General features: G+C 42.4%; 1 protein-coding gene across 6 annotated transcripts in view; it reads left to right on the forward strand.

Moving 5' to 3' along the window:
• Positions 1 to 11,869, forward strand: part of Garem1 (GRB2 associated regulator of MAPK1 subtype 1) — a 150,778-nt gene extending 138,909 nt beyond the window's left edge. For 5 of the 6 annotated variants that reach the window (XM_048806386.1, XM_048806382.1, XM_048806385.1 and 2 more), the window contains 2 exons: positions 5,128 to 5,294; positions 6,681 to 11,869. In XM_048806386.1, the coding sequence (XP_048662343.1) occupies positions 5,128 to 5,294; positions 6,681 to 7,578 (1,065 nt within the window). In that variant the 3' untranslated portion in view covers positions 7,579 to 11,869. The remainder of the gene's footprint in view (positions 1 to 5,127; positions 5,295 to 6,680) is intronic. The other variant, XM_048806383.1, reaches the window with a different exon arrangement.
• Positions 11,870 to 12,592: the final 723 nt, after the last annotated feature.

A 12,592-nucleotide genomic window follows, 5' to 3' on the forward strand; every position in this document is an offset into this window, starting at 1 on the left:
CAGCTCCCACCCTTCTGCCCTATCTAGAGTTGGTCTATTCTTCCCACGCTCCCCCTCCCTACCACACTATGAGTCAGCCTCCTTATATCAGAGAAAACATTCGCCATTTGTTTTTCGGGGATTGGCTGACTTCAGTTAGCATTCTCTTCTCCAACTGCATCTATTTACCTGCAAATGCCATGATTTTGTTCTCTTTGTGTATATATGCCACATTTTTTTGATCCATTCATCTACTGAAGGGCATCTAGGGTGGTTCCACAGTTTAGCTATTGTGAATTGTGCTGCTATAAACATTGATGTGGCTGTGTCCCTGTAGCATGCTGTCCTTTGGGTATAGACCAAGGGGAGGGATAGCTGGGTCAAATGGTGGTTTTATTTCCAAGTTTTCCAAGGAATCTCAATACTGCTTTCCATATTGGCTGCACCAATTTGAGACAGGCTTCCCTAAGTTGCCCAGGCTGGCCTCAAACTTGAGATCCTCCTGCCTTAGCCTCTCAAGCAGCTGGGGTTACAGGTGTGTGCCACAACCTTTTTTGGCTCTGTCTTAAACAGTAAGACTTTGGTGCCACAGAGTTTCTCTGTGAACACCAAACTGCTCATAGCCAGAAATGGCCTGGAGATAAGCAGAGGTCACCCATAATCTACACTGGGAGTAGATTAACACCCACCTCAAAACGATGCCAACCCCTCACTTGGTACTGATATTATTCCTGAAAATTCAGATACCTCTCCCTCATGAGTCACCGACTAAAGTTCAGTCTTCAGTACTACATTTGAAATAACAGAAAGGCTCTAATCCACCAGGCACAAAATAGTCTATTTTATCTTCATCTTGGAATGAATTTACTCTAGGAGCTGTGACAAATCAAAGCCACATGTCCTAACTGGAGAACATAGGCATTGCCATTGCCATTCACTCCAAACTACATCCGAGTATGGAGGGGAGACGATGGTGGGCCATGTGCCCAGGTCTGGGGCTCCTTTTTGTTCCCTAAGTTATCAGTGAATATGAGTGTCACAGAAACTAACCTCCACCTGAATGACTCGTCAATATCAATTTCCACATAAAAAATAAATGTGACTTTTGTTGTAATTTTTTGTTGAAAAAAAAAAAAATGAACCTGTTAATCCATTAATCTCTGCCAGGCATCCTATGTGGCATCCCCAACTCTGCTGTCCTCAGAACCACAATAAAGACAGTCCTTATTATTTTAGCCCTCAGGCTAATTATGTATATGTGGGGGGTGAGTAAGTGTGACAGCATGTTCAGAAGTGGGGGTCAGCCCTAGTGGCTGCGAGATGGTCCAGGACAGAGCGTGTAACATTGGGCTGGGCGGTAGGAATGGGTGTTTAAGTCAGAGTGGGCAAAATACACTAAAGCAGGGAAAGAGGCAAAATAGCACAAGGTGTGTTCTTAAGGAGAACTAGCGGGAGAGAGAGCAGGAAAGGTAGGTTGGAGCCAGACAGGCGGCAGAGGGACTTGGGTGGAAGGCAGAAGAGTCTGGCCTTTATCCAGCAATGGGAGGAAGGGGGTGTCACTGGAGATGGGAACAACATGATGAAAGCCATATGCTGAGGCTTTTAGAAAGAATGTGCCAAAAGTGTAGCCCTTAAAAGTGAAATTGAATATGAGAGGAAGCTAGAAATAGGGTGATTGACCTTTCCAGTCCTTTATTGTCAGATAAAATTCATTTACAGCATAACTACCTTCCTCTTGGATGTAAACCGTCCATGTTGAATCAAATAAAAAGCAAAGAATGATTAGTGTTTTAAGGGTATGAGACAGAAAGTATAACTTCTGAACCCCAAAATGTATACATCCCACCAAAGCATATAATTCTTCCCATAAAATGCTGTGAAATATGATTTCACCGGAGCAGCCACATCTGCAGCACCAAGTTGAAAATACCAAAGCTCCCTGGAGGGATCATCAACTGTGCTCACCTATCCATGCCCACCCCTCCCACCTGCTGGTCCAGCACTGGTTTTGTGCCTCAACACAATGACACCTGAAATTCTTATCATGGATGAGATGAATACCTTTAAATTTGTCTTTTTTTTAAACGACCATTTTTCCAAAGTGGGTTTCAAGTAAGCTTAATCCTTTTATTTTGAACTCATAATTGCACCCAAACTCCTTTCAGGAGCCATGTGGCCACCCAAAAGTTGCCCATGACTGGACATGGTGGTGCATGCCTATAATACAGCAACTGGGGAGGCTGAGGCCAGAGGATCACAAGTTCAAGGCCAGACTCAGCAACTTAGTGAGGCCCTAATTAACTTAGAGAAACTCTGTCTCAAAATAAATAAATAAAATGGACTGGGGATATAGCTCAATGGTTAAGTGTCACTGGGTTCAGTTCCCAGTCCCCCCTACCCCCGGCAAAAAAAGTTGCCCATGTCCCAGATTCTGTTTAGAGTCTCAGCTGTAAACATTCCCAGTGGCCATAACTTTCTGTTCACCACGTCCTGGAGCCTACAATGGTGGGCCATGTGCCCAGGTCTGGGGCTTCTTTTTGTTCCCTAAGTTATCAGTGAATATGGGTGTCACAGAAACTAGCCCCCGCCTGAATGACTCATCAATATCAGTTTCCACATAAAAATAGAAAAGGCATCCTGTGGTATATGTTTAAAAGTAAAAATGCCTTTTGTTGTAATGTTTGTTGAAAAAAAAAAAAAATGAACCTGTTCATCTGTTAATCTCTGCCTGGCATCCTGCGCAGCATCTTTGTGCCAGAGGTGATGGATCCTCTGGGGGAGGTGTTTCTCTGTTTGAGAAATAGCCTGTTTCTCAAACTTACTTTCCACCTCCCCCACATCATGAAAAGCCCCTGAGAAGCCCTCAGGACTGCCACGCTCTGAATGAAGTGGCAGACCTTGGGTATCTGGGGCTGGTTATAAAAATAGGAAGACTGGATTTCCCTTACACCACATTCAACTACAAGTGGATTCTGTTCTGAGTGCCAAGACTTAAGCCAGCCAATTATTTTAAATTAAATTGCATATTATAATTGACATCTCAGCATATTATAATTGACATCCCAGGTAAGCAGTGCCTAATGAAATGTCATATTTAATGACTGATTCCAAAACTTAGAAAATTCTAAATTGAATTAAGCGTTGACCTGTTTTCCTCAGTTCCACTCAACCCCAGTATTGAGATGTGATTGTTTGTTTTAATATTTAAGTGAGCAGAGCCCTTTGCTCACATCTCCCATATTGCCTGTTACTTATAAACATCCACCCAACCAAGGCCACCTGTTATAATGTTACACCAGTCCATCCTAGATTTGGTAGACACTCCCGAAAAAAGAGAAGAAACACAACTGGCTACGGTACAGGTCACTAATAAGACAAAAGGAAGACGAACAATGCCCCCCAAAAGCCAGGGTGTGGGGTGACCCAGCCAGGCCTTCCATGTTCTAGGGCGAGCTTAGCTTTGAAGGGAAAGAAGACTTTGGGGAAAGGGTGCCCGAGCTGAACAGTCCTCCCTCATCTTGACACTAGCCTCGTTGCCTCCAGGTTTTCTTTCTGCGCCCATTCACCTGCCACCTTTTTAAAAGCTTAAAAAGGAGAAGCATGCGGCTGTTAGGGAAGAATTCTGCTTCTCTGAATATTTTGCTTTAGCTTAAAGAGTTTCTCCATATGAAAAAGACTCCTCTTACCAACCCAGGGGTCCCCAGTAAGAGGGCTGTGGGTCCTGCAGATGGGAGTAGTGATCCCGGCCCCAGGAAGAAACACAGTGGATGAGACTTTTTTTTAAATCGCCTCCATTTCACTTTAGAATCAAGATCTGCTGGATTGCCCATGACCAAGTGACTTTCCTTAAAGGCTGGTTTTCTTTGGCAAGTGATTCAGGCCTGGGACGCCAGTAGGAGGCCCAGTGTGCAGTTGGCGTAGGAGGTGGATGATGTGATGTCAATAGTGGGAGCCCGTTTCATTTCATTGGAAGCAAACTCAACACCAAAGCTTGCTCTTGCTGTTTCCTTGTCTTTCTGTCCCACAACCGCTGGGACAGAAAGGAGTTGAAGGCAAAGGTGAGAAAAGTGGTGGGAACATGGCCTAAAAACAGGCATGAGGCATTTCAAAGCACAGGATTTTTGAGAGTCCAAATTGGCTGTTTTTACCTTTGTAGTTGACTAGAAGGACCAGGTGGAAACTGCCCCCTGCTGCCTGACCTAGAGAACTACATACAGAATGCCCACCAGGTTAACAAGAACTGCATTGGGAAATGCCTGCACGGGCTGGAAAGCTGCACAGGACAGCCAGCTCCAAAGACCTGAACGTCACAAGTCACCCAGATCCTCGCCAGTGTGAAGTTGAAGGGAGAGCAAGCAAGTCAGAAGCAGCTCTTATAAAAAGTTCTACTTTTTGGAATTGGAGTGCTACTCCATTATACCCTCTGCAGCCTTGTTTCCTGATCCCGGAGCCTCCACTTCACCTAGTAGCTTGTTAGAAATACAGACTCTCAGTCCCCACTGTGGGCCTCCTGAACAGAATCTGCATTTTGACAGGATTCCCCAGGTGATTCACATGGACATATACACTTGACACATCCCATTTGTCAGCCCCTAATAAACACATACACATGCGTGTCCACACAACATAGCTTCAGGAGCTTTAATCCTAGAGAAAGTCTATCATTCCCAACCTGGGTCAAAGTGAGTTTCATTTGTACAGTGAATAAACACATCTACGGAAGAAAGTCTAATCCGCTACTAACGTGGGAACCACCTTCTATCCTTATTTCCTAATACTTCTGCTGTACATCCTCACATTTCACTAGGTCTTTGACCAAAGGCACTGTAATTGCTGTGTTGCACATGATTTGCTATATTTCTGCAGCAGCTAATGTTTCACCAAACAGGGTTCTTTCAAAATCAGTCGGTTCCCAGCAAGTATGTGACAGGTGTCTAGTTCTATCCCTGGCAGCTCTGTGTTTACCATCTTTCTTGTTTGCTCCCATTGTCTGTCTCTCTCTCTCTTTCTCTCTCTCTCTCTCTCTCTCTCTCTCCCTCCCTCCCTCCGTTATTGCTTAAAGAGTAGCCACTTGACCCCACAGGATGGAGCTGGCCCCAGGGTCCTTGTCAGTTTGTTGCTAATCTGGAGTATTCTTTTTTACACCAGGTCAGGGAAGAATGCCGGCTCCTGAACGCCCCACCTGTTCCACCCCGAAGCACAAAGCCTTTGTCCACGAGTCCCTCCATCCCTCCTCGCACAGTCAAGCCAGCGCGGCCACAGACTCGCTCTCCCAGCCCCACCTTGTCCTACTATTCTTCAGGGCTGCACAACATGTAAGTCTGGCTGCAAGGGCTCACGGCAACCTGATTTCTCCTCAGCCAGGAGAGTGTCCTCTAGCCAGGGCAGTGGGAAAGGAAATGGTTTTTATCATTTAAAGTAATTTTACTGAAAGAGCATGAAGGGGTGGCACTTGTTGTTTTTCACCTTGGACAGAAGAGCCAGTGTCTTGGGAAGAAAAGATGTCAGGGGTCTATGAGAAGTCGGTGTAAAAGCCTCTGGATTCTCTTGGAAACAGCGTGTAGAGGATGCCATCCATTCTCACAAGCCAGCACCTAGTTCTTTCCACTTTGACACAAGCAGACAGCACCTCAAATTGAAAGGGTCCCCTTGGCTTTCTGCTCTAAATTCCCATTGACACAGAAATGCCTCGTTGATCACTGCTGTTGGGTGGTCCTTCCCTCCTGTCTGGATCCTCCCAGTGCTGTGAGCTCAGTTCTTTTGGCAGTGCCATCCATCCATTTTTGGCAAATGCCAACATTTTATTTAAAAAAAAAAAAAAGTTTTTCAGACTGTCAAGTTAAAATCTATTTCCATGTAACTCAACTGCTTCTTACATCTAGAGAAATAAAATAGGTCTGCCACACTTCTGTCTGTCAGCCCATGAAAATTTAAAGTCTCTATAAGTCTTATCCCAAAGAGACAGCAGGTTGGCTCTGTCTACCCATCTTCCAGCACACTCTAGTTTCACTGTCCCTCTTAAAATAGGGCCCCCAGGCTAAATGTGCCACCACATGTGTCCTTGAAGTTTAAAGTAACTCTCTTCCATATTTGTTGTTGTTGTTGTCCTTTGGACACTTAAATTCTTATGCTAATGTAACTCAGTAGTATAGAAACCAAGGTGAGGAAAGCATATTATTGGAAACATGTCTTCCTGTGTCAGACTTTTGGGTGTAAATAGAGACATGGGTGGTAGTGATGTGTTCTGTCATTGTCTCACAAGGTTGGCAAGGATGAGACACCCATTACCACTCTTTTGCTCCCCTTTGCCCACCGCATATATCACTAATCAATTTTGACACCTGTTGGTGCAAAGCCCAAAACATGGTTTGGGAATTTTTTATCATCATAAAGATCCAAGCGTTTACTAACAAAGCTTTTCTTCTTAACTAAAAATTATTTTTGTTCCTATCTCCATGGTAGCATTTTAAATCATTACGTACATATCTATAATTATCAATATATGTCATTAAAGATTCTTTAAAAAAAAAAACTATGAGGTTAGCAGGTAGTTCATTGATTTCATGATAAGAAATATACTTTTTCCTAATTGTATTTTCTGCTCAGAAGTAACTAACATCGGTGAAGAACAAAAGGCTTGAGATGTGGCTTTAAAAAAAAAAAAACTAATTTCCTTTTCTGTGTTTGTTTGCTTTTTTAAGCAGCTCTACTAAAAGTGACACAAGTCCTTCTGAAAGTGTTCCTGTCTCCTGCTATCCGTGCAGCCGAGTGAAAGCTGATTCTGTGGACCTGAAATCCCCATTCGGAAGTCCTTCTGCTGAGGCCCTGTCCTCCCGGCTCTCGTGGCCTAATCATTATTCAGCCACATCAGAGAGCCAGACCAGGAGTGACTTCCTGCTGGACCCAAGCAGGAGTTACAGTTATCCCAGACAAAAGACACCAGGCACACCAAAGAGAAACTGCCCAGCACCTTTTGATTTTGATGGCTGTGAGCTCCTGAGCAGCAACCCCAGCTCAGTCACTGCAGAATTCAGTAGCAATGTCTCTGGTTGTCCCAAGTCAGCTAGCTACTCTCTGGAGAGCACAGAGGAGAGTGCTCTTGCACCCGGCATGACCAAGCAGAGTATCTCCTGCCCTGCCTTACCCCCCAGGGCCCCAAAGCCAGTGGAACAGAAAGCCGTCCCTGAAACATCTCCTTTGCCTCTGAAAATCGATGGTGCTGAGGAGGACCCCGAGCGGGGGTCACCGGACCTCTCTGAGGACCAATATTTTGTTAAAAAGGGCATGCAGGACATCTTTGCTGTCTCTTACCCTTTCTCATCTCCACTTCACCTCCAGCTGGCCCCCAGGTCCTGTGGTGATGGTTCCCCGTGGCAGCCACCCGCGGACCTGTCTGGACTGTCTATAGAAGAAGTGTCCAAGTCCTTGCGGTTCATTGGTTTGTCCGAAGACGTCATATCCTTCTTTGTCACCGAAAAGATTGATGGGAATTTGCTTGTTCAACTAACGGAAGAAATTCTCTCAGAGGATTTCAAGTTAAGCAAACTGCAGGTGAAGAAAATAATGCAATTCATTAATGGCTGGAGGCCCAAAATATAGCCAAATATCCCCAGCTAGCATGGGACAGAACTAATTGGCACATGTGCCAGGAGGGGTGGGCTGGGACACAGTTTCATGTTTTTGCACTAAAAAACCTTCTCTGTAAATAGGGATAAGAGAAACTCTTACTATGCAGATTACATTTTTGAATGGTGAACAGGCTATTTTGTACATCAATAAAGATGTTGTACAGAACACTTAGAGGTGTGCCTTGTACGTCCCTCAACACTCAGCAGCTGCTACCAGAACAAAGGCATATTCAGAGAACTCATTCTTACCCAGTCGGTTTATGCGAGAAGGTATGATATTTATTACAAAATAGCCAAAGCTGAAAGACATAAGAATCTTAAAAAAATAAATAAATAAACATTTTTTTTAGCAATTCCCTTCTTTGGGGGAGTTGACTTTAGACAATTAACTATATTCTGTGCTCTGTTGTTTGGATTGCTTAGTGCTTATTGTTTTACTCTTGTGCCTGAAAATGTTAGTGATATGAAATGACACTTTACTGTTATGCTTGGTGGGGATCTTTTTATCTAGAAGCATTTTCCAAAAGTCATGTGCTGATAGAAGATAGATGATGTCCTTAGAAATAATACAAATCATGACCACAGTAATTGATCTGTAACTGCTGCTAATTTTTATTGAGCAGAGAAAAAAAAAAGACATATACATATGTGAGCCTATGTTTTAAACATAATTTTGAGTCTGATATTTCAGGTAACATCTATTCGCTTTCAAATAAATATCCATTGAGGTTTGGGGACCTTCAACAAAGTTGATTATCTTAGGAACGGTGGATGGGATGATTCCAAAGATTCTCCACACCCTAAATCTTGAAGCTCAGTCTTACTAGGCTTCATTGCTGAAAACTTTGAACAGACCCGTGAAATATCTGTAATGAAGAAATTAGTGTGTTTTCAAGCCCATTACAGGGCCAATTCTTGCATATCCATGCTGGCATCCAGAGAAATGATAGTTTCTGTCAAATAATAATTCTCAGCTTTGAGGGTCTTTTCCTGGGTGCCTGCCAATAATCGGTCCAAAAAGTACTTCTCAGAGTATGAGGTGTGTCAACACCCTTCTGAGAGCTCACAAATCAAACATACCAACCCTGTTATTCTATGCCCTGCATCTGATGGGTAATTATTTTTAAAATATCAATAAATATACTTGTTAATTTCATACACCTTTTCTTTCCTCTCTTCCAAAGAAAATACTTGGTCACCATACTTTTGTTCCAAGAATTCCAGAAGTCAGAGAATTTTTGCTAAACAGTGACTAACTATTCTAGAACATCATGGCTTCATCCCCATTCTTGACTTTTTGAAGGACCATTATTAACCTTAGAGAAGTTTGAGTCCTCTTATCAAGGCATCCAGACAGCCCCCAAGTCCGACCCTGGATCCTGAATGTGTAGACAGCCTTCAACAAGTGTGGGCTGTGGCCTCTCAGGTCCGGCAGATCAGTCACTAGGGTGTCATCATGCCTTGCAGGGTTGGGTCATATTTTATTGTCTCCTCTTCCTACTTCCCAAAGTTAAAAAATAAATAAGTTAATTTAAAGACAAGACCCACCAGTCTGGGTTTTGTATTTCTGTGAAATATGTCTACTATTTATTAGCATTAGTAAAATGTTTCTAATGCATCTGATGGTAGTAGTGAGGTGAATCGGTACCTATTTTAATTTTCCATCTCAGAAGTCCTTTAAAAAAGAAAAAAAAAAAAAACAGCTCTTCATTCCTAATATGCCTCCCAAAATGTAAATACTATACTCCAGGTAAAAAGAGTAACCTATAAACTGTCAAAACTGGAGCACCTCTTCCTAAGTAGCTGTCAGATGTATGAAGAAGTTTCCCACGCCACACTCACGTGACCCACAAGACTGTTATTTAGAAAACATCCCTCTTAGGAAATTAACCTCTCAGAATTTCCCTTTAGGATAAAAACAGACGAGATGTGGTTGGAAAGCGGCGCGCTTTCATTGGTACACCCTTGCTCCCAACAGTTTTTCAGCATTCAGCACTTGGACACGATTCTCAAACTCAAAAGCAAGAAACAGGGTTTGTTTTGGTTTCGTACAAAAGGTCACCTCCCATAAACACTTGACTCCATTTGTCTTTTTTTCTTTTGGAAAAACCTTAGACAAAATAGGGTCATTTTCCTTTTGCTCATTTGTTTTGATCTTGGTGTATTCGTGCCAAGTTTATATTGATTGGCAACCTGGAGTCCTCAAGGACAAGGACCTGCCTTAGATTCATGTATTCATGATACATTCATGGAGCAACTTTTTTGTGCCAGGCCCAATACCATAAAAAGACCCAGCCCCTGCCTTCTTGGAGCTCACTTTGTTCATACTTAAAATCACAGTTGCTGAGACGGTGTAGGTATGGATAAGAGAGACGTGAACTCCTCTGGGCAGCTGGCTGTATGGAGAGTGAAGTGTGTCCTGTCTTTTAAATATGCACAGATGAGAGCAATGGCAGCTAAGGGTATTAAATAAACACCACAAGACTGTTCAAACTTGTAACATGGAGGCAGAAAGTGTCCTCTCACTGTCTTGTATTTTTCTTTTACTGACTTGGAATTTTGGTTTAATCCTAATAAAAAGTATCTTCTGCATTTCTAAAAGCCACAAACGTAACTGTTGTTCTGATCTGAGCACCTGTCTGGCATGCCCTTGATTAGACAGTATGCACAGCCCCCAAAAGAATCATGACAATAAATGCAGAACAGGAATCTGAAGGAAACAGCCCCTCCTTTCTGAGAGCTGTGATCTGCAATGAAAAGCAGTGTGCAGAGATCCCATGAGCAGAATCTTTTCTACCAGCTGGTCAAGACTGAATGCATCCTTGTTTGACAGGTCCCTAGGATCGGAAGAGTGACCATGGTGTTTGGGGGAAAGTACCTTTTTTTTTTTTCCAGTACTTAAATTCATGGCTAAAATCATCTTCACAGCCCCCATCAGAAAAGAAAATCAGCAATAAACCAAGCCAAGCAGCTGAAACGTAAAATGACCCAACGCAGAAGGAGAACTCAAACACAGATCAATTCCTTCTCAGAATCTTGTAAACGCCTTCAAGTTGTCTCTTCTTTAAGTTGAGCTGTTCAACTTTATGAACTGTGAAATGTACGCTCACACTCTTTGAACCAACCCACATATACCATCCAAGTTTATGAAGTTGTAGCAGACACCCATTCAGCTAAATCGCAGTGTTTATTCTTGTCTCCTGCAAAAATCCAGCAATCTTATGGGAAATATTATGACAGTCCATTCCAACCTATGGCAGACACATTAACAGCCTCTGCTCACATTCCATAGCCACCTGCACATCAGCCACACATCTCCCGGAGAAGTGCAGGGGGTGAGTGTGGATAGACAGTCTTTCATTTTCCAAACACTTGGTATAATGAGTTGCTACTCGTCTAGCCTAAGTAGTATAAGGTTGGCATTCCACAAACGAGAAAGCAAACTAGTTCTCCAAGAACCTAGTGAACTGTTCAAAGAAAATTTTAGTTTCAATCTCCCAGAAAAGTTAAATCTGTTGTTGGACACATAAGGCCTTCAGAAACATGTCCATTATTATCAATTTCCACTATTTTTCTAGTAATCTTAAGGCTACTAAGGCAAGAACAGTGAAAAGGCCCAACGTACAAATGATGGCAAATAGGACTTTCATACTATGGGGTGGTTATACTGTGAGATTCTTAGGCCGCATCTGTTAAATCACATCAGTCAGTTTTCAAAACTTGGAGTTTTGAAATTTGTCTCATTGTGGTAGCCAGAAACAAGGAGTAAATGCAATTTCGGTTAAAACTATATATAAATGTCTATATATAAATATCTCCTGTAATTTTGCTGCTCTAATTTGTAGCTATGAATTTTTGTAATAGAGCTTATCAGATCACAAATTTTTTTGTTTACAATCTCATGTAATAGGGCTCAGATAATTTCTTAACTATAAACTCCCATTTTTACATTCAGTTCCATTCAAAATATTGTTTCAACTCAGCCTAAAAAAAAAAAAAATTGAACTCCATTAAGAATTTGGGGAATTCTCTTCAACTTAAATGGAGATGTTGTATTGTTTGCAGAGAATTTTGTAACTGTCTTTACAGTTTCTTGGCTTGGAAAACTGAGGTTGTTAACTATAAGTTAACAGTTGTATCATTTTCCAGTGGGCCCAGTGTGTACCTCAAGATAAACACAGTGTGTTATGTCTAAAAGAACTCATTGTCTGTTGATCTACATGGCTCCAAAATGTCTATAAATAAAGAAATTTTCAAAGATGCTCTTCTTCCAGTTTTTCCTCAATGAGCAAACCTAGTACAGAGTTTTCTAGGGCCTCTTTCCCCCTGTCCTTATTAAGCGATATGGTAGCTGGTCTAGAGGGATTCCAAATACCACAGCCCCATCCTGGATTAAGAGTGTGAAGACCACAGCTATTGTACATAGAAGAAGCTGGTAACCCAGTGGCCCGGTAGTATCCAAAGAGAACTCAGTACCAGTACAGTCAGGAGATGGAACTCGAGACAAATATAGTTTAGGTGGTAAGCTTTTAAGTAAAGTCTGCATGTTCAAATGGGGTGCAAGAGAGGTATAATACATGTGTTTCAGTTATGTAAGCACAACTGAGCAGAAATGGCCAAGAGTACCAGAGAGGAGCCATGAGCATTCAGCCTGCTATGGCATCTGCCAGTAAGTTTTACAGCAAAGTTGGAGAATAACAAGTAGAAGTCAATTAAGAGAGCTTTTATTCTACTCAAAATAACATAAAATGGCTTCCCAGCATTCTCTGCCCTCAATCTTCCTGTCTTCTTTTACTAGACTAAAAACATCCCCAAACTGTTCACTCTGCCTTCTCCTTAAGCCTTTAATCCTGCTCTCCTGTTCCACGGGGTTAAGACCTGTGATAGCCCACATATAGCCACCTGCTGGATTTGGGTGTGTGCTGAAAGAATCCATAGGCTTGATGGAGGTTGGCTAAAACTTCCAAGGATCTATCTCAAGACCT

Source organism: Marmota marmota, unplaced genomic scaffold (assembly GCF_001458135.2).
Source record: "Marmota marmota marmota unplaced genomic scaffold, marMar, whole genome shotgun sequence".
Taxonomy (NCBI): Eukaryota; Metazoa; Chordata; class Mammalia; order Rodentia; family Sciuridae; genus Marmota; species Marmota marmota.